This window comes from Pipistrellus hanaki (genome assembly GCF_964339955.1).
Source record: "Pipistrellus hanaki genome assembly, chromosome: 15".
NCBI classification, from domain to species: domain Eukaryota; kingdom Metazoa; phylum Chordata; class Mammalia; order Chiroptera; family Vespertilionidae; genus Pipistrellus; species Pipistrellus hanaki.
The window spans coordinates 291,296-315,777 of record NC_140517.1 but is presented as its reverse complement, the minus strand read 5'-3'; the positions used below and the strand labels follow the sequence as shown (position 1 = coordinate 315,777).

The 24,482-nt window shown below is 57.6% G+C and overlaps 1 protein-coding gene across 4 annotated transcripts; it reads left to right on the top strand.

Annotated features, from left to right (window-relative positions):
* The first annotated feature begins 1,088 nt into the window (after positions 1-1,088).
* On the top strand, positions 1,089-20,909 carry DPY19L3 (dpy-19 like C-mannosyltransferase 3). Of its 4 annotated transcripts, none has more exons than XM_084861185.1 (19): positions 1,089-1,247; positions 2,130-2,294; positions 2,713-2,849; positions 5,194-5,284; positions 7,056-7,177; positions 7,963-8,108; positions 9,343-9,466; positions 10,088-10,222; positions 11,396-11,527; positions 12,007-12,108; positions 13,226-13,299; positions 13,465-13,623; positions 14,509-14,622; positions 14,908-15,019; positions 15,559-15,615; positions 16,247-16,329; positions 17,966-18,098; positions 18,262-18,420; positions 19,658-20,909. In XM_084861185.1, the coding sequence occupies exons 1-19, from the start codon at positions 1,208-1,210 to the stop codon at positions 19,856-19,858; spliced, it is 2,286 nt and encodes a 761-aa protein (XP_084717311.1). In that variant the 5' UTR covers positions 1,089-1,207; the 3' UTR covers positions 19,859-20,909. The 4 variants fall into 4 exon arrangements, with proteins under 4 accessions (XP_084717311.1, XP_084717312.1, XP_084717313.1 ...); XM_084861186.1 differs by lacking the exon at positions 1,089-1,247 and adding an exon at positions 1,468-1,560 and having other exon boundaries at positions 2,716-2,849; XM_084861184.1 differs by lacking the exon at positions 1,089-1,247 and adding an exon at positions 1,503-1,560.
* Positions 20,910-24,482: the final 3,573 nt, after the last annotated feature.

Genomic DNA, 24,482 nt, shown 5'->3' with positions numbered 1-24,482 from the left:
GAAACATGAATCACTGATCAGCTGCCTCCTGCATACCCCTTTCTGGGGCTCAAGCCCTTGACCAGAATTGAGCCCAGGACCCTTCAGGTGGACCCTTCAGTCTGCAGCTTGACACTACCCACTGAACCAAACCAGCTAGGCCAAGAAGAAAGCTTTTCTTAGCACCAACTTCAGGACTGAAATATTCCTTCTCAGTATTCTTATAAAGTGCTGCTGGTCTCCTAGAGGCCTCATGCATAACTCATAGCTCACTGCATCGTCATTGCTGCTATGGAAAAACCAAACAACTTGTTTAAAATAACCGCACAGCCGAAACCGGTTTGGCTCAATGGATAGAGCGTCGGCTTGGGGACTGAAAGGTCCCGGGTTCGATTCCGGTCAAGGGCATGTACCTTGGTTGCGGGCATATCCCCAGTAGGGGGTGTGCAAGAGGCAGCTGATTGATGACTCTCTCTCATCGATGTTTCTAACTCTCTATCTCTCTCCCTCTCTGTACAAAATAAAATAAAATAACCGCACAATTAATGGACGAGGTGGCCGAGTGGTTAAGGCGATGGACTGCTAAAATAACCGCACAATTAAAGACTAAGTCATGTGCCCTGCCCGGTTCGGCTCGGTGGACAGAGCATCAGCCTTCGGACCCAAGGGTCCCAGTTCGATTCCGGTCAAGGGCGCGGACCTGGGTTGCAGGCTCCTGCCCAGCCCGGGCCCTGCTCGGGGCATCTGCAGGAGGCAACCCGTCTCTGACTTTCCCTCTCTTTCAGTCTCTCTCAAAATCCATGGGAAAATGCCCTAGGGTGAAAGTTAAAAATAATAACACAGAAAATGCTGTGAACAGGAACGTTTTGTGCTCCTCACGACCATCGCGCCAAGCCCCTGCCCCACCGCCTCAGTGCTGTGTGCACAGAGGAGACGTGGTCCCGCTAGGCTGAGGACCGGAAGTGTGCTGCTCTCTTTCCGGCGGCTTGGGTGACAACCAACCGGAAGTTCACCGCTTCCTTCCGGCCGGCGCCACACGGGGAGGGGCGGGGCCACGCTGACGGACGGCTCCGGGAGCCTATGAGCGCGGCCGCAGCGCCCGGGCCTGCTCGGCTTCCCCGGCGCGCCCCCGCCCGGCCGCTGTCGCCTGAGGCCCCGTCTCCTCGGCGGCGCGCGCCGCTCCGGGCGGGCAGGGCCGGCGGGCGGGGCGCCGAGGGCCGGGGCGGCGATGCCCGAGCCGAGGAGCGGCGCGAGGACGCCGAGCGCAGGTCTGTGCTCCGGGCCGGCCGGCTGCTCCCAGGGACCGTCCCCGCCGCGCGCGCACGGCCTCCGGGGACGGAGCTGCGTCGCGGCCCGCGGCCGTCACGGCGCCGGTCCCGCGGGGCGAGCGTGTGTCCCGCCGGCGTGGCGCCCGGAGCGCCCCGCGTGGGGCCTCCGAGCTCGTCCCGCGCGCTGGGCCCCGCGGTTCTGCGTGAGCGAGCGAATGAATGAATGGATGGAGGAATGAATGTTGAGCGAATGGACGGACGAGCACATGAATGAATGAATGGACGGACGGATGGACGGAGGAGCGAGTGTTCGGTGGGTGGATGGATGGACGGCCGGAGGGAGGAGTGAGTGAGTGGCGGGAGGAGGAGGGAGCGGCGGCGCTCAGTCCCGTGGGCGGTCCTTTCTGGAGCCGGTGGGTGAGTGGGCGTGTGGGTTCCCTCGGGGACGCCTGACCCTCCGGAGCCCCGCGGCCCGCGCACCCCGGGCGGGTCACCGGGGAGCGGCCACTCACCGAGGCCCCACGGGCAGCGCTCAGGGGGAGGCGGGCAATGAGGTGCACCCGGGACCCCCTGGCCTCCTCCTCCCCCCAGGCTGGCTGCTGGCCCGGGGGGCAGGCAGCTGCGGGGCTCCTGAGCCCGGGGGTTGGGGGGGCTGGGCAGCTGCGGGGTTCCCTGCGGGCGGTGCGGGGACCTGGCTCTGGGACGGTGCCCACCGGCAGGGAAGCCACCAGGGCGGGGCTGCCAGGTCTCAGCAGCCTCCTGCTGGTTCTCTGAGGGGTTCCGGGAGCTTTGCTGGAGGTGGAGCTGTGAAGGGGGGCGGGAAAGCGCCCGGGAAGGCCACCGAAGCTGGAGCCCCGGGTCCCATTCACTCCACTCCCGCAGGTGCGTCTGCAGGAGCCTGGGAAGAGCCATGCGTGGGCGCCTCTGACACCATGATGTCCATCCGGCAGAGGAAAGGAGGCAGAGCCGCCGACGCGGCCGGGGACGGCGTGGCCCAGCAGGAGGACCAGCAGGAGGACACGGCGCCGGAACCCAAACTGCCCTCCGGTGGGTGATGCGCAGGCCTCCGGGCTCTCGCTCTCTGCGCCTCTGTCACCCCCACAAGATAACGCCCTGCCGCCTCGCTTGTCCTGAACCCCGACATTTCAGTTTGATGGATAAGTTAGCACGCCTGAGGGTCTGAGACAGGACTGCAATTTTTTTTTTAACATTTTTTTATTGATTTCAGAGGGAGAGAGAGAGACAACCATCAATGATAAGAGAGAACCACTGACTGGTGGCCTCCTGCACACCCCCCACTGGGGATTGAGCCCACAACCCAGGCATCTGCCCTTGACCGGAATCAAACCCGGGACCCTCCAGTCCGCAGGCCGACGCTCTGTCGGCTGAGCCACGCCAGCCAGGGCGGACGGACTTATCAATAGTTCTTTACTGACTTCGTTCTTTCTCGGTTTGGTTTTTCCAGGAGGCGGTACCAGCAGAAGGTTATGGAAGATTCTGTCGTTCACCGTCGGTGGAGCCATCGCCCTCTGTGCCGGACTCCTGACGTCTGTCTACCTGGCCACCTTACATGAAAACGACTTATGGTTTTCCAACATCAAGGTAGGGGTGTCTGAGGGCCTGGCATGATGTTCTCCATCAGTTTAATGTTTACTGATTAGCCCGGTGTTTTGAATAAAGACTCAGATGCCCCTGTGTGGGCACACAGCCCAAATCAGTGCGGGTCACGGAAGAGTGAGGAGGGTGCAGGAGAGTCCCACAGCTTAGCTTCAAACTGTCAGCTCACCAGGCGGTCAGCAGGTGTTTGTGGAAGGAGGGAGGGATAGAGAGAGAGAAACAAGGAGGGATAGGACAGGGAGGGAGGGAGGGAGGGAGGGAGGAAGGAAGGAAGGAAGGAAGGAAGAAAGGAGCCTGTCAGACACAGTGTCCAGTGTGGGGGCTGGTTTGGCGCTTCAGGCAAATGGCCCTCGTTCCCTCAGACTAATGCCGGTCTTTTCTTGAAGTCATTTTATTTTCTTTAAAATGAGTTCTTTCTTCTCCTTGGAAAAGAAACCCCTTGACAACAGGGCTACGTCCTTACACCTTTTTGCTTCCCAGCAAGTGAAGGTTCCGTGGTGAGGAAAAGCAGTTCCCCCTGAGCTGACAGCACTCCAGACACTCGATTCTTTCCGTCTTTTTTCCTCGTGCCAGGATTTCCCACTGTTGTGTATTTATTGGATATCACAGAATTTTAATATCTTCCCACTGAATGCTCTTACCAAGCAAGGGGTCAGGGTTAGTCCACAGCGTGGCAGCCACAGGGAGACCGAGACTGGTCCTCTCGGGGTCAGCCCGCTGGGAGTGCAGTCCCTCTGACAGGTGTCCGAGCGCCTCAAAGCTTGGCAACTCTGGGGCCACAGCCCCTGTCACCCGGAGGGCGAGAGGCGTGCATCCTGCCAGATGGGCACAGACTTGCCAGACAGTACCCGGTCTGTGCCCGGAATGTGTTTGCTGTCTTCCTGTGAGCTGCTGTTGGCCGGTGAGATGACTCGTGGACCTAATTCGGAAACAGGTTACAGTTATAAGGTTCATCTTCCCGTGGCTTCCCCACCACCTGCAGCCTCGTCATTTGGGCGACAATTTTTATAAGCAAAAGTGATTGACGTGAGATTTTATAACCCGAATGGATGATTCCTTTGCACATCGGGTGTCGCTTGTCTGAGGGGGCTTGTCACCCTCCGTGATGCCCAGGAGGCAGGTCGTGTGTCCTGAGCAGCCGTGTGTGCCTTTCCTGATGCTTTCCTTTTAGGGCAGGGGTCTTCAAACTACGGCCCTCGGGCCACATGCGGCCCGCAGAGGAGTCTGATCCGGCCCGCCAGGTTTTTTGGGCAGTGAGCGCAGCTGAGGTGTTACAGTAGGAATTAGTAGTTCATATAGTCCGGCCCTCCAGCTCTCTGAGGGACCGTGATCTGGCCCCCACTTTAAAAAGTTTGAGGACCCCTGTTTTAGGGCTTCTGCTAAATTACTATGTTCGCCGCTACAAACCGGTTTGAGCTGTACAGTTCCTTAGAAGTACAATTCCTTTGTCTTTCCACTTCCCTCTGTCGTTATCGTCAGAGAAGACATTTGCAATCCCTCAGCACCGCTCTCCCTGTGGAGCCCACAGCAGTAAACCGGGAGGTATTTGCTCGCTCTGCATTCTTCGGAGGTAACGCTATTGCTGTGCGTCGTCCTTGGCACCGCCCGCCCGCCCGCCCGCCCGGCAAAGTGTAAATTGCTGTAACGCTGGGAAAGCGTTGGAACGGGGGAAGCAGATGTTGCCTTAGCAGGAAGCAGATGTAAAACTTGCAGATGTCTGTCTGATAAAGTATAGCATTTGGTTCCATGCAGCTGGTGCCAAGATCACCCATTCATCATGTTTGATCGCGTTTTTCCTAATGACGACCCTCTGTTCCCTACACATTCCGGGTGTGTTAGGAGCGGGAGGACCCCAAGCTTCCTCCCGTGAGCACTTCAAGCAGTGCCTTTCTTTCCCCCTCAATAAGATCAGTCTTTTCTTCCGGCCAGTGTGGCTCAGCGGTTGAGCATGGGCTTATGAACCAGGAAGTCCCGGTTTCATTCCCGGGCAGGGCACGTGGCCCGGTTGTGAAATACAAGAAAAACGTTGCCTCTGAAACATCAACTAAACGGAACTAGTTGTCTCTTTTGAAAAAAAAAAAAATGCTTTTACAGAACATTTTACACACCCTTGAAAGTAGAGAGAATCAGATACAGGACCCCACAAAGGTACACCCAGCCTCAGTGTCACCAGCCGTCCGTTGTTCCTGTTTGCCGAGATTTCCTAAGACTGTGTCTCCAGAGTGGTTTCCCTCTGCCTTGTAGTTCTGTGTCCTCTCTCGACGGTGACAGTAGAGACGTCACCGGACGGGGTTGTGTGAGCCCGAATGAAAGCCTGCCCTCGTTTCAGGAGGTGGAGCGGGAGATCTCCTTCCGGACGGAGTGCGGGCTGTACTACTCCTACTACAAGCAGATGCTGCAGGCGCCCAGCCTGGTGCACGGTGAGTGCCGCCGCCCCGCGGCCCCGCGTTCCTCCCGCTGTGCCGGCCAGAACACACTCTGCACGGGGCACAGGGCACGCTCCACAGAACGTGTGTTGTTTCACTTGTTAAATAGCACGGAAACGTTCTGCTCTAAGAAGTTGTATGATACTCCATGTATCCGTGCCTCTCCGAGCCTCCCGTCCCGCAGTTCATGTTTGTGATTTCTCGGTCTGGCAGCTGACTTTTCTCACAATCCTTTGGGGAGCGGTCTTGGCAGGTGAAAGGGCTGTTGTCTGAATGGAGGGACTTTGGGAAACAAAGCGAAATTACAGCCGTCCCAGGGCTCCGCTCATTCCTCTATGTCTGCAGTGGCCGTTTCCCCCACGTCCACTGTGTCTGCGTGTCCACAGCCCCACTCTTCGCCTCTGCCCCGGAGAACGGAGGCCAGAGGCCCCCACTCTTAGACGCTGACGTGTGTCCCCCGACACGTGGCACAGCTGTCCTGGCTGGACTCTGGGGTTCAGACATGTTTTTGGCAAGAATTCCTCAGAGGTGATGTTGTGTGCTTCTCGGTCACAAGGGGAGGCATGCGGTTTTGCTTATCTTTCTTTTTGTGCCGTAGAAATTAGTCAGTTCCCGTGGAGAGAGGCAGTTTTACCCATAAGAAGGCTAGTTACCCATCAGCCCAAACGCAGTGGTGTCCGCAGCTGTTTGAAGGTGCATTGCCTGTGCCTGTATTTCAGTCTAACTCTGCCCTCCCTCCCGGTCCGTTAGCCAGAACTCTGTTACATAAAACCCTTTTCTCGCCAGCTGCTCGGCGGCCTCGAGATACAGTCATACAGGAAGGGCCGGCTGAGGCAAGCGTGAGTCAGGGCGCTGAGGCCAGGGCTCAGAGTGGGCATTGAGGTGGGTGTCACCCGCTCTGGGAGGGTTTCGTGAGAGCAGAGCAGCTCCCTCGCTGTGAACTGTGGAGAGTCAGCCCTGGACACAGGTTTGTCCTTCCCGCCCTGCAGGACTCCGAGGAATTGGGGGGGGCAGTGACGTGTCCCGCCTCCAGTGGGCGACCCTGCCTCCTGTCTGATGACCTGCCTGATGAGCTGGGCTCGGGTCATGGGGCTGGGACTGGAGAGAGGGTGGAGTGTGGGGGTGGGGGACACAGGGCCTTGGGCAGGTCACGAGCTCCTCCCTGCAAAAGAAAAGAAAAGAAAAAGACGGTGTCTAAACAGAAACACCGTCCTTTAGTCCCCACAACAAAGGATCGCCGAGCCCAACTTGTCAGAGTCCAGTAGTGTTGGAGGAGCTGCTGTGAAGGTGACTGTCCCACCTGTTTGAGTGTCGCTGGCCCGGCTCCGTCCTTTGTTCAAGGGGCTCTTCCAGAGCATTGCCAGCAGAGGACGAGGTGGCTCCGCGTCTCCCAGAGCTCAGTGGTCCCTGGGAGCCAGATAAACCCACCTGTTTTCTCTAACCTGTAGGTGTCTTCCCATTTTCCTCGTACTTTTTGTGGGAAACGCTGATTGATCTATCAGACAGGGTCCCGCTTTCTGGGTTTTGCGGAGCCCCTGGCGCCTGCCATTCCGTGTTTCTGTGGTCTCGGTGGCCCATCAGGTGGTGGGGGCTCTGGCGCTGGCTGGGACCAGGTTCTGATTCCATCAGGATGCCTCCCGGAGGGTGTCATCCGCTCCACAGCAGGCACGTTCTCTGTCTCTTCCTAAAGGATCTGAGTGGTTTTGAATAAATGAATTATTTTAATTGTAATTCTTTTGCCTGATTTTTCAACTACCAACCTTAGGTTTCCGTGGCCTAATGTATGATAACAAAACAGAATCCATGCGGACCATTAACCTGCTCCAGCGAATGAACATCTACCAGGAAGTCTTCCTCAGCGCTGTGTACCGAGCTCTGCCCATACAGGTATGCCGTGCTGTGCGCGTTGAGTGGTTAAGAGCAGGCAAATGTCGGCATCTGCCGTTTCCGGTTGAGGTTTGGCGTTTGTTGTTCTGATCTTCAGCCGGCAGGCGTGGTGGGAGAACAGCAGTGTCCTATCACCTCCCTAACACGTGGCGTTTGCTTTTTATTCACGTCCCATAAGCTTATGTGTGTGCGTCTGGAAGCAGTGAGTGTTCAGGTGGACACACTTCTCACTTACCTTTGAAATAAAAGACATTGGAAAGTTACCAAATCACAACGACCTCTTTTCTTTCCTTTTTTAAAAATATGTTTCATTGATTTTTCACAGAGAGGAAGGGAGAGGGATAGAGAGATAGAAACATCGATGAGAGAGAAACATCAGCTGCCTCCGACACACTCCCCACCGGGGATGTGCCCACAACCAAGGTACATGCCCTTGACCAGAATCGAACCTGGGACCCTTCAGTCCGCAGGTCGACGCTCTATCCACTGAGCCACACTGGTCAGGGCCACAATGACCTCTTTTCAGGTGAACAGGTAAACCTGTGCCAAACCGGGCATGCCCTCGCTGAAGATGAAGCCCCTCTGGAGGGCTGTGGGCTGTGGGCTGTGCGCGGTGGGTTGTGGGCTGGGGGCTGGGGCTGTGGGCGGTGGGCTGGGGCGGTGGGTTGGGGCTCTAGGCTGTGGGCTGTGGGGTGGAATCACACCCCCTCCGGGGGTTTCACTGTTGTGTGAGTGAAGGGAAGGGCCGGCTTCCCCAGCAGTAACGAGCGTCGTCCCTTTGGCAGAAGTACCTGGAGCCCGTGTACTTCTACATCTACACGCTGTTCGGGCTGCAGGCGGTCTATGTGGCCGCCCTCTACGCCACCAGCTGGCTCCTGAGCGGCACCTGGCTGTCAGGGCTCCTGGCCGCCTTCTGGTACGTCGCCAACAGGTGAGTTGGGGTCGCTGTCGCCTCCTCCCTCCTCACAAAGGAAGCAAAGGGGGGGTCACTCGCTTCCCAGCTCAGGAAGCTGCTCTGCACGTCTGTCTGAGGGGCTGTGCGGCCAGCGTCTCCAGCCACACACCCCCACCGCAGACGGTAATTCCTTCCCAGCACCCTCACCGCGGCTCGCAGGCTCGCAGCTCCTGGCCCGCGGAGCGGCAGGCCCTGCGCGTGTGAGGAATGCCGTCACCTGACTTTCCATCCCAAACACGGGCAGAATGAAATCGCTCTTTACAAAACACGTCTAGATGGAAAAGCTGCCTGACCTGCGGTCGCAGCACCAGTACCGGGGAGGGAACTTACAGACTCGGGCACCTTCTGTCAGAATCCCAGACGAGCTGCTTTCTCCTGTGACCTCACCGGGGGATTCCCTGTGGCCGAGCACTTTGCAGAATGCTTTCCGTGTGCTCTCTGACGGCCTTACAGAGGAGAGACTGTTATCACCCCGCCGTAGGGATGCGGACATTGAAGCTTAAGGGCCAGCTCACAGTGCTGGATCTGTGCACCTGTGAGGATAAGTGTATGTCCTGGCACGTGCATATCGGTGTCAGTACACACGCTGCGAAGTCTCGGTCAGAGTTCCAACGGGTGCGACCATGGTGCCAGCTGCCTCTGAGCATTTGGATCTAACCTGTTATCCCTGCGAAGAGTGAATGGAAGTCAAACGTGTTTGCTTTCAGAGTAAATCAGAGATATTTATTGGAAGCCTACAGTGCGTGCAGAGAGTGCTGGGAACCAGTGGACAAAGAACTGCCTGCCCTCTACCTGCCCTATGGGGTCGCCTTCTAGGGAAGCCAGGGGCTCGTAGAAATGGTAACAAGTTCAGAGCATGTAAAGCGTGAAGAGCACCTGGGAGCGTGCACGGGTGAAGTGGGAGGCAGTGAGGCAGTCACAGGAACACGCATGTGTCCACCCAGATCACCCCTGGCTGGCTGCATGCGTGTGGACAGGCACCTGGACATCCTCCCTGCCTAGTTACATTGTGGGGATGGTGGGGGGACAGATTACCGAGGACCAGTAACCAGAGTCTTTGTCCTTCCTGTTACATAGCCACTGTGTGGGACCGTGGGGGTGACCACAGCACAGGTGACCACGGACGGGTGGCCAGGGATGGGTGGCCGCGCACAGGTGATCATGGCACAGGTGGCCAGGGATGGGTGAGGACTGTGCTTTCTGTGTGCAGGACGGACACCACCCGGGTGGAGTTCACCATCCCACTGCGGGAGAACTGGGCACTGCCCTTTTTTGCGGTCCAGGTTGCGGCCATCACGTATTTCCTGAGACCAAACCTGCGGCCTGTGTCCGAGGTGAGTCCCCTCATCCTCCCCGTGTTTCTTTTTTTTTTTTTTTTAATATATTTTATTGATTTTTTACAGAGAGGAAGGGAGAGAGATAGAAAGCTAGAAACGTCAATGAGAGAGAAACATTGACCAGCTGCCTCTTACACGCCCCCTACTGGGGATGTGCCCGCAACCAACGTACATGCCCTTGACCGGAATCGAACCTGGGACCTTTCAGTCCGCAGACCAACGCTCTACCGCTGAGCCAAACTGGTTTCGGCCTCCCCGTGTTTCTAACCTCCAGTGTCATCCCAGCTCAGAAGGGGTGGCGTGCGGGTGCCCCAGGGCCTGTGTGGAGTCCTTGGTTCTTGACCAGTTTTTGAGTTAAACGACGCTTTCTTCTGAGCCATCTCCTTTGCAAAGAAAATGGTTTCATTTTGTCGTTGTTTGGTGTGGCTCAGGGGTTGAACATCAACCCATGATCCAGGAGATAACCGTTCAATTCCTCGTCAGGGCACATGCATCTCCAGTGGGGACGTGCAGGAGGCAGCCAGTCAGGGATTCACTCTCCTCATGGATCTTTCTCTCCTCTCCCTCCCTCTCTGAAATCAATAAAATGCATGTGAGTCACTGAGGTTCTTTCCACAGTGGCTGACCCTGCTCACCATCTTCACGTCAACATTCGTCTTCAGTCTGACCTGGCAGTTCAATCAGTTCACGATGCTGGTGCAGGCTCTGGGGCTGTTTGCCCTGGACTCCCTGGACATGCTGCCGGCTGCCAAGGTGAGCACGGGCGGGGGGAGGGGGTCAGGGAGGTGGCGCCTGGGCTGTGCCTGTCGCAGACGCACACGTGTGTGACGGGCAGAAATGTGCCGTTTGAGCTGGTGGTTAACACAGCCGTGTGTGGCCATCTTAACTCTCATTCTGCTTAGTGTATGTTAAATGGCGGGTTTATTTGGTGCACAAATACCTGGCTCAGGTGTCCTTCATAGAGAAGTTTAAATTTCAGTTAAAAGACAGCTCTCAGATGTGTGGCTGTGTTCTGACTCCCTCCCTTCCCCCGAAGGAAGTCAGTGGACATGTAGCAGCTTCCTGGGGTCCCTTGTAAAATCCTCACAGCGACATCTAGCCAGCCTGGGGCCTGAGCCCTGCTGACCAGCCGCCGGACTTCCCTCTGAAATAAGGAATTCCACCCTGCTGTTCCTCCTGTGTGTGAGGGCCTGACTTTTAAGTGCTGACGGGATCTGCTTTCTTTGAGGCCAGAACACAAAATGGGGGAATGTGACTTGCTGCTACATAAGAAGTTTCATAAACCAGGGATGGTCTAATTCCAAGAGAAGAGGGAAAGGACCAGCTCTTAGTTTTTCTTTGAGGCGTTTTTGTGTGGCTCCACATTCTGGAGTTGCTTCTTGTAGTTTCCATTCCGTCCGGCGTGTCCCTGACCAGAGCTGCTCATGTGCATTTCCCTCGCTGCGCCATCGCCTCCGCTGGCACCGTGCCCGCCCTGCGGCCCAGAGACAGGTGCGCGGCCCTGTCTGCCACGAGCTGGTCCCCACACCAAGGCCGCAGGCCTCCTGGTGCCACACCTGCAGGCCCAGTCCCTGGGGAAGTGGGCGCGAGCGCGCAGATGACAGGGCACAGTGGGCGACGTGGGGGGAGCTGGGGCAGAGTGGAATGTGATCAAACACTGATGGTCACTGTCCACAGAAACTGGGTTTGGAAGAACGCTGAAGGCTAAAGATTGCGTCAGCCTGTGTCCAGGATGCAGTTAAAGCGCCCTTTGTTTCCTCGCTTCATAGTATCCAGTTTGTTGCCTCTTTAATGTTACAAGTAAACAGAAATGTGTGACTTAGTTTCTTTTTAGCTCATAGTCCAGCGGGGGTTCTCTCTGCATGTCTAACCTGAGAGGGGGCGCTGGTATCTGATCGCCTGCTTCACTCGCCCCTCCCTCTGCAGGCCACGTGGCTGTATTCCATCCAGGTCACAGCTCTGCTCCTGGTCTGCGCCCTGCAGTTCTTCAATTCCATGATTCTTGGGTCGTTGCTCATCAGTTTCAACCTCTCAGTGTTAATTGCAAGAAAACTTCAGGTAGGAATTCTCTCTCTCTCTCTCTCTCTTTCTCTCTCTCTCTCTCTCTCTCTTTTTTGTCTGTAAATGTTTTGGTTCGTGGAACCTTTCATGCAGCGTTCAAAGGAAAACTTAGGACCAAATTCCCACTAACAAGTGGGAAGGACATCATTGGGTTTTTGGAAATCCGTGGTTAGCATCAGTGAGAGCCGTCACAGAGATGGTGAGAACGGGCTGTTCATTGACCCAAAAGCATTCGTTCTCATTCCTGCTTTCAACCTTCATTGTAAGTGATGTCACGCATCCTTGAACTCTGGATGCTGTTATATTTGGTTTCTGCAAAGTTATCTGAGATTATAAGAAAACCAGTAGGTAACGTTTTCCACATACTCCCCCAATGTGTTGCGTGACCCAGTGTTTTAAAACCTCATGTAACCTTGTGTGTTTATGAAGTTATATTAAAATTTAAGAATTAAAGCTCAACTCTTTTTAATTTCTAGAAAAATCTGAAAACTGGAAACTTCCTTCATAGGCTTGGGAAACTATTGTTACATTTACTTGTGGTTTTATGTCTGACGCTTTTTCTCAACAACATTATTAAGGTAGGTTAATAAAATGGCATATTTAATTTAGCATTTCTAAAGAGTTACCAGTTTTACTTTAAACGGGCTCATTTTGGGGGATTATTTATTTATTTATTTATTTATTTATTTATTTATTAAATCGATTGGGGTGACTTGGGTCAGCATGAACATATAGGTTTCAGATGTAAGTAAAAATGTTCCAGGATCTGAACAGGCTTAGTTTTAACTTGTTTCGGTAACGGGATTATTTTATTGATTTTAGTCCTCGCTTTCTATTCACTCTAACATGTTCTACCTTGAACTCACCTTTTGAGTTATTAAACTTTTTAGAAACTCAACTTTAAAAGCCTTAAACAAGTATCTCTCTCAATTCAAAAAATTCTATTTGTGGCCCTTGAAGGCTGCAGATTATCAGGTTATTGGTTTTCCGATCTAAAAGATTATACTCAGTCCTAGCCACTGTGTCTCAGTGGATAGAGCATCAGCCTGTGGACTGAAGGGCTCCAGGTTCGATTCCAGCCAACGGCACAGGCCCAGGTTGCGGGCTCCATCCCCAGTAGGTGGCGTGCAGGAGGCAGCTGATCAATGATTCTCTCTCATCATTAATGTTTCTATCTCTCTCCCTCTCCTTGCCTCTCTGAAATCAATAAAGAAATATTTTTCCAGCCGAAACCGGTTTGGCTCAGTGGATAGAGCGTTGGCCTGTGGACTGAAAGGTCCAGGGTTCGATTCCGGTCAAGAGCATGTACCTTGGTTGCGGGCACATCCCCAGTAGGGGGTGTGCAAGAGGCAGCTGATCGATGTTTCTAAGTCTCTATCCCTCTCTCTTCCTCTCTGTAAAAAATCAATTTAAAAAATATATATTTTTCCAAATAATAAAATAAAAGATCATACTCAGTGGGCTTCTAAAGCCAAAGAAGCCCATCTTTTATCTGCTTTACATATTAAACTTACACATAGATTCCGTCTGACACAAAGATTCTGCTGTAAAAAAGGACGGGACAGCCTCAGGGTCCCTGCTTAGGAGTCCTGGGCCCTGAGGACGTGGTGGCGCGGGCTGGCCGCCGCTGGTTCTGTGCCGGGAAGGCCCTGGAAGCCCACGCTGGCACCGACAGCTCTCGGCCTCTCCCCACAGAAAGCGCTGAACCTGAGGTCAGACGAGCACATCTTTAAGTTTCTGAAGGCTAAGTTCGGATTTGGAGCAACAAGGTACAGCTACATTTAAAATGGTCTTCTTTCTTTAAACAATAAAATGTGTGTTTGCTTTTCATATTAAACGTCATCCTCTGCCTTCAGCTGTTCATGTCAGGCTCATTCTGAGGGAAAGACGGAGTCTCCTGGCCTGGGTTTAACCTGGTTCCCGTCTGTCCCCAGGGACTTCGACGCGAACCTGTACCTGTGCGAGGAGGCCTTCGGCCCGCTGCCCTGGGACACGTTCGGGCGGCTCTCGGACACGCTGCTGCTCCACGCCTACCTGCTCGTGCTGGGCGTCACGGCGACCACGGCGCTAGCTGTCGCCCTCCGGCATCTCAGGTGCGCGGCCTCGAGCGGCAGTGCCAGTGGGAGGCTCGGTGCTGGGAGGCTTGGTGTCGGGGAGGCAGACAGCACAGGCAGCGATCACTGTTCGGCCTCACGGCCCCCTGGCAGGTGGGGACTTGACAGGAAGATGACTTAGGAAGGCGCGTGCAGGGCTGGGGTCCTGACTCGCAGGTGCCGCGAGCAGAAAACAGTGATGGTGGAGATGCATGAGGCGCGTGGCTGACCGTGGCTGCCTCGCTCCGTGGGCGTGGCTGATGGCGTCATCGGCTGGCAATGCACCGGGGCCTGGTCCTCGGTTCAGCAGAAACCGAAGCCCACGTTCATGGCACGGCTTTACTTCTTCTTATTTGTAAAAACTTTAAAAATACTGGCAACTCGTAAAACAGCTTTCAAGATTTTAGTTTTCGCATTTCAAAAGGATTTTTGTTGTTGTTTGCTATTCTCTTGCAATTTAACGAAGTACTTTTTTTTTTTAATTGATTTTTACAGAGAGGAAGGGAGAGGGACAGAGAGTTAGATACATCAATTAGAGATTAACATCGATTAGCTGCCTCCTGCACACCCCCACTGGGGATGTGCCCGCAACCAAGGTACATGCCCTTGACCGGAATCAAACCTGGGCCCTTTCAGTCCGCAGGCCAACTCTCTATCCACCAAGCCACACCAGTTTCGGCACTTAAAATGAAATTCGTTACATTTTAGTTTTTCTGCTTCTTATGACACTCGTAGCCTCATAAGCAAATTAAAATGGTGATTCATTTTATCTTGGGGAAATAATTCATTTCCGGGTACACGGAGGGCATGTGTATGTCTCCACAAGAGGTCTGACTGAGTTAAACCCTGTGTCCAGCTCTCACATGTCTGTGCTGTTTTGTCCAGTGACTCCCCTGCCCAGGGTCCCCCGGGAAGGTGCGCGGTCAGCCTGGGGCCCGACACCGCCTACAACCTCACGCACACCGTCGTGTTCGGAGCCTTGGCGCTGAGCACCATGAGGTATTCTCGTCTCGTCTCTGTTATCCTTTTACCCAGCCGCTCTCCCCTGCGCTCGCTGAGCAATGTCACAGGAGGCTGTCCCCGTCTTCCTTAGCGGCCCTGTTCCCACAAAGCATCCTCGTCTGCCGTCTCCTCCGAGGACAAACCGCAGTCACAGCCAATGTTCCCGGGTCCGAGCGCTGCTGGGCTGACCCTGCGTCAGCTCCCGGGCGGCGTTTCTGTGCCGTCGGGTGGGGTCTGACCGCCCGGCCGTCCGGGGCTGACCTCCGCCCGCTGTCCCCGCAGGATGAAGTACCTGTGGACACCGCACGTGTGCGTGTTTGCAGCCGCCGGCCTGTGCAGCCCTGAAGTGTGGGGGTCCCTCCTGAAGGTCGCCCGCCTTCACACCCCGGCCAGGGTCAGTGCCCCTCCGCCCTCCCCGTCACGGCCTTAGTGTCTCCTCCTGCATCTCTGTGTCATGTAGGAGTTCCCGCACATCCGCCTGGTAAACGGATGCTGAAATGTGAGGCTGAAAGTAGAGAACGATACATTATGATCTCTTATGAGGATTTTTTAAATTTTATTTTGTAATCACTTCTTTTTCCCCCAGCCATCCATTAGATATGCTCATTCTACAGAATTTAGAAATCCTGAAAAGCACAAAAAGAAAACTTAACAGTCACCAATAATCCGCTGTCCAGAGCTGTCGCTAGTGTGACTGTGGCGACCCGCCTCCAGGGTGCTTCTGAGTGTCCTGCCCTCTGGCCTCACTAGAGGGCAGTGTGGGCAGCGATCCCAGCCCTGACCTTGGTTCGGTGGCTGTGCATGTTGGACACTCTGTTAAATGCTCTCTTAGATTGTACCTCTGTTATTTAAAAAAAAGAGTCATATGTTTACAGAGCAAAACAGTGAGCCACACGTGTTGCAAACACGTGTCCCTGGATGCTGTCTCCACAGGTGTGTGTGGTGCGGCACGCGGTCCCCACGCTGCTGCTGCTCTGCCTGGGCTGTAAGGTAGGATGCGGGGCCTCCGTCCTGGCGCTGACCGGCGCAGAACGGCCTCTGTGACGCGGTCACTGGGCGGGGTTAGGACCCTCCATGGCCGTGGGGCTGGCTTAGGTGGGCCGACTGACCTGTTTCCAAACAGTCAGGTGAACACGGCCCCAGTTCGATCATGGTGGTCAGTTTGGGTTCTGACTCACCGCTCAGAGGATGCCAATCCCGCGGGGAGAGCTGTTTCCAGACCCATTTAGCAGTGAATGGAGTAGGAGCTTTGTCCCCCATGATCTGCTCTTTACGGAGCGTGGTGGCCCTCGCCACGTGTGTGAGAGACTCCCGTCCCCTGAGGACGGCCGGGCACATGCAGGTCAGGGCGGTGCCCGCCACGCAGGTTTGGGGAAATGATCCCTGTTCGCAGTGGACACGCTGACACAATGGCACAGCCTGGCTTCGGGGTGGAGGCCTTCCGTTGAGAGACGGGGTGTTGGTCATGTCCACGACCCTGAGGCTTTGTCCCAGCCCAGCAGGGGGAGGCAGCGAGCAGGTCAGCTCCTGCCCTGCAGCCCTAGCACACGCAGCCCTTGCTCTCCCCTCCCCGCCGCGCAGCTGCAGGGTGAGGGAGACGGTTGTTCGCTCTCCGTTGCAGCTCTGGCCGGGCGTGATGGACGAGCTGTCGGAGCTGAGGGAGTTCTACGACCCTGACACCGTGGAGCTGATGCACTGGATAAAGTAAGAGCCTCCCGTCACTCAGTCTGCACTGGGCCCGCCCCTCTCACAGGGTCACTCAGGGTCTGCACTGGGCCCCGCCCCTCTCACAGGGTCACTCAGGGTCTGCGCTGGGCCCTCCTGCCTCACAGGGTCACTCAGGGTCTGCGCTGGGCCCGCCCGCCTCACAGGGTCACTCAGGGTCTGCACTGGGCCCCGCCCCTCTCACAGGGTCACTCAGGGTCTGCGCTGGGCCCGCCCGCCTCACAGGGTCACTCAGGGTCTGCGCTGGGCCCGCCTCACAGGGTCAATCAGGGTCTGCGCTGGGCCCGCCCGCCTCACGGGGTCACTCAGGGTCTGCGCTGGGCCCCGCCCCTCTCACGGGGTCACTCAGGGTCTGTGCTGCACCCTCCCGCCTCACAGGGTCACTCAGGGTCTGAGCTGGGCCCACCCGCCTCACAGGGTCACTCAGGGTCTGCGCTGGGCCCGCCCGCCTCACAGGGTCACTCAGGGTCTGCGCTGGGCCCCGCCCCTCTCACGTGGTCACTCAGGGTCTGCACTGGGCCCGCCCCTCTCACGGGGTCACTCAGGGTCTGCGCTGGGCCCGCCCGCCTCACGGGGTCACTCAGGGTCTGCGCTGGGCCCCGCCCCTCTCACGGGGTCACTCAGGGTCTGTGCTGCACCCTCCCGCCTCACAGGGTCACTCAGGGTCTGAGCTGGGCCCACCCGCCTCACGGGGTCACTCAGGGTCTGCGCTGGGCCCGCCCGCCTCACGGGGTCACTCAGGGTCTGCGCTGGGCCCCGCCCCTCTCACAGGGTCACTCAGGGTCTGCACTGGGCCCGCCCCTCTCACGGGGTCACTCAGGGTCTGCGCTGGGCCCGCCCGCCTCACAGGGTCACTCAGGGTCTGCGCTGGGCCCTCCCACCTCACGGGGTCACTCAGGGTCTGCGCTGGGTCCTGTCCCTCTCACGGGGTCACTCAGGGTCTGCGCTGGGCCCACCCGCCTCACGGGGTCACTCAGGGTCTGCGCTGGGTCCTGCCCCTCTCACGGGGTCACTCAGGGTCTGCGCTGGGCCCGCCCCTCTCACAGGGTCACTCAGGGTCTGCGCTGGGCCCGCCCGCCTCACGGGGTCACTCAGGGTCTGCACTGGGCCCCGCCCCTCTCACAGGGTCACTCAGGGTCTGTGCTGGGCCCGCCCGCCTCACAGGGTCACTCAGGGTCTGCGCTGGGCCCGCCCGCCTCACAGGGTCACTCAGGGTCTGCGCTGGGCCCTCCTGCCTCACGGGGTCACTCAGGGTCTGCGCTGGGCCCCGCCCTCTCACGGGGTCCCGCCGCCATGTCCTCCCTTAGCACCTCCTGGCGTTAAGTGGGCGAGAGCCTTTGCTGGAGAGTGAGTGGTGGGTGGGCCCCGCGGTGCAGGGCACCTGCTGGCAGGCAGCTGGGGGGTGTGGGCACTGGGCTGTGGTCCCGGCATCGGTGGCAGTGAACACAGCCCCGGGGACGGGTCTCAGCTGCTCTCAGCCCAGGTCCCAGCCCGGTCAAACCCCAAGGATGCCCACTCCCTCCTGCAGAGCATGGGGATTAACGATGGAGGTGGACACACACACACTCACACACCCCGTCCGTCACCTAACCTTCGGGAAACCCTCCCCTTTCAGCTCCAACACCCCACAGACGGCCGTGTTTGCGGGCAGCATGCAGCTGCTAGCCGGGGTCAAGCTGTGTACGGGCAGGACGCTCACCAACCACCCGCACTACGAGGACAGCGGGCTGCGGGCGCGCACCCGGGCGGTGAGGACGGAGCTTCTCCTGCGCTGGGGTGGGGCCTGGCCTGTGTGGGACCTGGGACTGGGACCTGGGAAGGGCCCCGGGACGAGGTGGGGCAGGTCCAGGGCTCAGGGCCCACCCGTGGGAGGTGAGGGCCTGGCCGCCCCATCATGGCTCCCGCCCACAGGTGTACCAGGTGTACGCGCGGAGGCCCCCCGAGGAGGTGCACGCACTGCTCCGCGCCCTGGGCACCGACTTCGTGATCCTGGAGGACAGCATCTGCTTCGAGCGCCGGCACCAGCGCGGCTGCCGCCTGCGGGACCTGCTGGACGTGGCCAACGGACACGTGAGCACGGGCGGGTGGGCGGGGCCCTGGGAGGGGCCAAGGGACACGTGAGCGCGGGCGGGTGGGCCGGGGCCGAGAGGGGCCAGCGCCCAGCTTGGTGTGGGCGGCCCAGGCCCTGGGCTGGCCTGGTGTCCTGGTGCGCGCGAGGGCACCGGCCTGCAGCTGGCTGGGCAGGGCCTCTGCCTACAGGTCACATGGAAGGTTTTGCTGTTAAAACCAAAACCAGCCGAAACCGGTTTGGCTCAGCGGTAGACCGTTGGTCTGCGGACTGAAAGGTCCCAGGTTCGATTCTGGTCAGTTGGATGTACATTGGTTGCGGGCACATCCCCGATAGAGGGTGTGCAAGAGGCAGCTGGCCGATGTTTCTCTCTCATCGATGTTTCTAGCTCTCTATCTCTCTCCCTTCCTCTCTGTAAAAAATCAATAAAATATATTTTTTTTAAAAACGAACCAAAAACCAAAACCTCAGCCTTCGGAAGCCTCTGCTCGAGCATCAGTGGCCCCCTGGCTGTGGCCATGGCAGCCACGCTGACTCCCTGCTCTCCCGGGGCCCGTCCACGGGCCCAGGTGCACTCTGGGAAAGACTCAGAGACCTACGAGCCAGTCTCTGGAGAAGTTCAGGTGCCCAGCACGGGATCCGGACTGTGGCCGCCAGCTGTGGTCGGCCCAGAGCCCTCCCGCCACCCACCGACCGGGGTGTGACTGGACTCACCGCCGCACCACCACTCCCACACCCTGAAGGCCTCGGGGAGGCCGGGGAAGAGGATGTGAAACTGCTTTCTGCCCGGCAGAGTTCCTCCTCTCTCCAAATGCAGGAGGCACGGCCCGGCCTGAGTTCTGCTCCCTGTGGCGTTTTCACATGGTCACTGATGAGCTGAGGTTTTGGTTTTGGTTTTAACAGCGAGTTTGGTTTTGGTTTTAACAGTGAGTCCTCCTGGTCCAGTTTGTGAGAGAAACAGTGTGGTCCCCTCAGAACAAGTTCGAGCTCAGCTTTACCGCTAAGGGTGCCCTGTGCCCCATGCCCTGCGCCCATGCCTCCTCAGCCTCGGCTCCTTTCTCCCCCCTGGGGTTGGGATGCCGTGGACCTCAGGGTGGGACCTCAGGCAGCCGCTGCCATAGGGACCACGTTCCTTACATTCACTGAAGAAACCAGTCCCTGTCCCACTGTGTAGTTTCTTACAAGTTTGATTTTTTTTTTTTTTTTACCGAATTACGCTTGGTGTTGTTTTGGCTTCAGGTGATGGACGGCCCGGGAGAGAACGAGGCGGGTCTGCAGCCCGCAGGCCACCCCCGCTTCTGCGAGGAGATCCGGAAGGGCCTGCCGGCCTACTCGGCGCTCTTCACTCGCGTGTTCCAGAACAAGACCTTCCACGTCTACCGGCTCCAGAAGGACGCGGCCAGGCCGCCCGCTCCGTCTCCGGCAGGGCAGACGCGATAGCTGGCGTCCGTGGCGATGGAGCTGGGGCCTCGGCGCTGTGGTCGCAGCAGGCTCTGCTCTGCGGTGTTCACACGGCCGCCCCCGCATCGTCTCGTCTGTCCTTCTCTGGGATGTCCTCCAGCCCAGGAGGCACGTAGGACTCCATGGCAGGAAACGGCACGTGTCCATCGGTGGCCCGAACAGCCACGTGTCCTGTGGGAACTCCGTGGCCCGTCCAGGGTGTAAACACTCTGAACTTTCAGGTGACATCCGGCCTTGGTGGCCGAAATGCATCGAGGTGCGCAGCTCAATCACGTAACACTGTCTCACTAGTGACGGCCCACCCGCGGCTTTTTAACGGCTCTCTATGGTCCTGTTTCACCTAAAGGTTTTATAATATTTTCAAATTACCATGCTTTTAATATTTCCAAACAATCATGTTAGGTCCTTGTAACCAGAACTTCCTGCTGTGCTCTGTCCGAAATGTAATGTGTAACACGTGTTGTGTATGTGGGTGCATGTGTGTGCATGGGCGCATATATGTGCATGTGTTAGTGCCAGGCACAGAAACGCATCAGGTTCCACATTATAAGTCTAAAGGGGCAGGCATGTGTGTGTGGCCGTGTGTGTGTCCCCGTCCAGTGTTATGTTAAAACCTACTGATGCCACTAACCTATCCTGCAAGAAAGATAACTTTTCCTTACTTCTTGTTTAACTTTACTGGGTTTGCAGAATTTTATAAACGTCTTGTTTTTAGCCTTTGTATTTTTTACAGCCTAGAACCTTGCACAGTCTGGATATTTTTTAAACATTGTATCTTACTGAGTCACTAATACAGTATTTTTGGCAGAGGGCGTCTCCCGGTGTCACTGTGAGGGGCCGGGGGGCGGTCACTCCCTCCCTCCACGCACCCAAGTGCCTCTGAGCCCCGCCCCCTCCTGACCAGCGAGGGCTCTGCGTCTGCTCGCGAGGCTCCGGTCATTGCTCTCCTGATTCGTTTCTAATAACGGGGCACGTAAAGCTGTCGGTAAAAGCATTTTGTACGCTTAATTAAACCAAGATGGCCACTGAATCCACGTTCTCCCTGTTCCTCACGATTCCCACGTCCCCTCGCGGTCAGAGCGAAGTCCGGCTCCCCAGCCGGCGGGGAAGGTCCGGGCGCAGCGAGGCGCCTGACGGCCGATCCGGCGAAGTCGGCGGCGTCTCGTTCGCTGTCCCGTCCCCTGCGCAGGCTCCAGGTGGCGGTCGGCGAGGTCGAGCCGCTGGCTCCTGGGAGCAGTTGCCTGCTTGGTGTCATCTTGTTGTGACGCCATCAAACCTTGTTGGCTCCTGAGCCCCTTCCTCCGAGTCCAGTCCATGCCCTGAGGCCTGAAGGAGCCCAAGGACCGAAAAGGGGGGTTTGCCAGGAAGCTGGGAGGAGCCCGCCTTCGTCTGGGGCAAATAGATGACACAGAATTGGCCACGAGCTGATAGAGCTTAAACCAGTTTGGCCTGGCCGTGGGCCCAATGGTTGCAGTAAGGAGTACATGACAACAGAAAACAAATTTCCCAATGTGTTACCGGCAATGCCCATGGTGGCCACCAGGGGGAGCTCGAGCTCGTGCCGATCTGCAGCTTCCACCACAGAAGGTTCTTTGTCCCCTGGCCCCTCGGAGGCGTGGTCCAGCCCAGGCCCAGGCAGTGAGTGGACCCTGTCCCAGGCAGGGCCCATCCTTGGTGGTGCCACCTCGCTGTCCTCCTCATGAGCTTTGGGATATTCCCCAAAAAATATGTCCTATGTCCGTTTGCTCACCCAGCTCTGGCTCTGGGCCTGCCTGGCCCTGACCATCAGGACGCTGACCGAGAGGCACTGAGTGCTGACCGCACGCCGGGCGCAGCTGGTATTGGGCCGCGGAAAGTACACGGGCTGAGGGGGTGGGCACTGGGCAGGCAGACGGGTGGGGGCCAGGGGAGGGGCGCTGTGTCCTCTGGCTTCTCTGTTCTCACTTGGCAAACACTTACTGAGCACCTACTGCCAGGACCCCTCCCCAGGGCTGCAGGGCAATGGGAGCATGGTGCTGAGGGGAGCTGGACCCACCCAGTCAGAGGTGAGGAGGGGGTGTGGGGCGCGGGAGGCCTGACTGCGGGGCCTCCATGGGGCTCCCTCCTCATTCAGCCTCGGTCCCCACGCTCAGATGAACTCGCAGTGCCGGGGGCTGACAGGGCACAGCCCCGCGCCCGGCCAGCTCCCACCCTTCGGGAAATTCCCCAGGGAGGGCAGCGCCTCCTGGGGGGAGGCGGCAGAACTGGGTCACGGATGAAAGGGGCGGGGAGAGTGCAGGGAACGCAAAGCCCAGGGGCAGGCGGGCGGCGGGCTGCGGGCGCTTCCCCAGAATATCATCAAACGCCCTGATGAGTCAGGAGAGGAAACCAGGCCGTCCGTCAGCTGGAGACCTGGCCCCCTGGACCACCTGCCTCCCTGGCCCACGTCAGGGTCTCGTGCTCCCGCCCTGTGTCCCCGCCTCCTGACCTTCACACCTTCCTGGTCTAATCCGGGCCTGGTCCTCACGTGAGGGGTGAGGGCGGCACCCAGTGAGTGAACAGACAGAAGCAAAGGGCATTGGGCTGGTCGGTGACAAAGGTCCAGGATCAGGTCAGCGGGTCTCCCTCTCTCATCCCTCACCCTGGGCAAACAGGCTGCCCTCTGGGCACCAGGGATCTGGGGGAGGGGAGCCAGAGGGAGAGTGCTCGCAAGGCCTGGAACCCTTTTTTCTTTCTTTCTTTAATACATTTTATTGAATTTTTACAGAGGAAGGGAGAGGGTTAGAGCGTTAGGAACATCGATCAGCTGCCTCCTGCACACCTCCTACCGGGGATGTGCCTGCAACCAAGTCCATGCCCTTGACCGGAATCGAACCTGGGACCTTGCAGTCCGCAGGCCGACACTCTATCCACTGAGCCAAAGCAGTTAGAGCTGGAACCCTTTTCTTGAAGGACCACATGGAAGACAATGAATATTTCTTTTCTTTTCTTAAAAATATATTTTATTGATTTTCACAGAGAAGAATTGAGAGGGACAGAGAGTTAGAAACGTCGATGAGAGAGAAACATTGACCAGCTGCCTCCTGCACACCCCCCACTGGGGATGTGCCGGCAACCAAGGTACATGCCCTTGACCGGAACGGAACCTGGGACCTTTCAGTCCGCCGGCCGACGCTCTATCCACTGAGCCACACTGGTCCTGGCAAGACAATGAATATTTCTGGCTTTCTGGGCCAGGTGGTCCCTGGGACAGGACTCCGCTCTGTTCCTGGAGAGGGAGCCCAGACACGGCTCTGTTTGCACGGACGCGACATGCTCCCGCCTTTTCCTCCGCGGGCTCTCTCCGTGGCTGCCATCTGGAGCTGCTGAAGTTTTATTGCAAAAAAAGCAACAACCTTATTTACCAAACAGGCAGCCCACAGATTCGGCCCCGGAGCGGCCGCTCCCTGGCCCGGGCTGTAGGTGTGAAATGTCATTGTGTTCAGCTGCTGTGACAGACGCCACCTTCTCCTCTCAGCTCTGGGGGCTGGAAGTCCGGGCGGGGGTGCCAGCAGATGGGGTGCCAGCGAGAGCCCTCGGCTGGCTGTGGTGTGTCCTCAGGCAGGAACCCCGTTCATGAGGGCCCCGCCTCCCGACACCATCCCGTGGGGAGCCAGGGTGCCCACATGGGAGCCTTGGGGCGACAACGTTCCCTCAGTGAAGGAGGAAGGCCATCCAATGTTGTCAACAAGAACAAAGAAACAAACAGAGAAACGGGCGGACAGACGGGAGCAGCCTGGCCTCACGGCCCACACGTTTGCGGGCTGCTAACTCGGTGCCGGGTGTGGTCCTGGGCCCGGGGACCCAGCTCTGAGACGTGACAAGAGGGTCCCCCGGGCTGGCCATCTAACCAACATATGGAAAATTAATTCAAATAGATTTGCCTGGGAAAAAGGCTGGGGACAAAAATAGACTGCTCGCTGTTTGTGTCTGGATCTTTACTTTGACTTGCTTATCTTCCTTTTTCTAAAAATTTTTCGGCGAGGAACATGTGTTATTGTTTCCTGTGAAACAGCAACACGATATAGGAAGTGTGGGGAACTCGTTTCCTGCGTCCGGGCGCCCTGCCCTCCCCACCGGCCCCGCCCGGGGCCCTGGGCCCTTGGGGGCTGGGCGGTGAGGAGGGTCGTGCAGCCCCAGCCTGGCTGCCTCCCCCAGGCCCTCAGGAAGGCTGCTCTGGCCCAGGCCCCGAAGACCAGGGCTACACGGAGTCCGGCGTTTTCCTCCGCGGCTTCTCCGTTAGTGCTTCCTGAGCCGCCGTGCCCCAGCAGAGGCCCGAGGTCACCGGGTGGGACCTGTCACCGTGAGCTGTGGCCGGAGACCCCAGTGGGCCCACCCGGCTCTCTGGCGGAAATGTCCCCTGTGACTTCCCACAGGGGGCTGGGAGCCGTGATGTCTAAGAGCCGAACCGGGGCAGCCGCGGCAAGTCCCCACAGCCTGCCTTTTTAACCAAATATTATTGTTACTGATGTCAGAGAGGAAGGGAGAGGGAGAGACAGAAGCTTCAGTGAGGACAGAGAATCATGGATCCGCTGCCTCCTGCGCGCCCCCAACCGGGGATCGAGTCCGCAACCCAGGCCTGGGC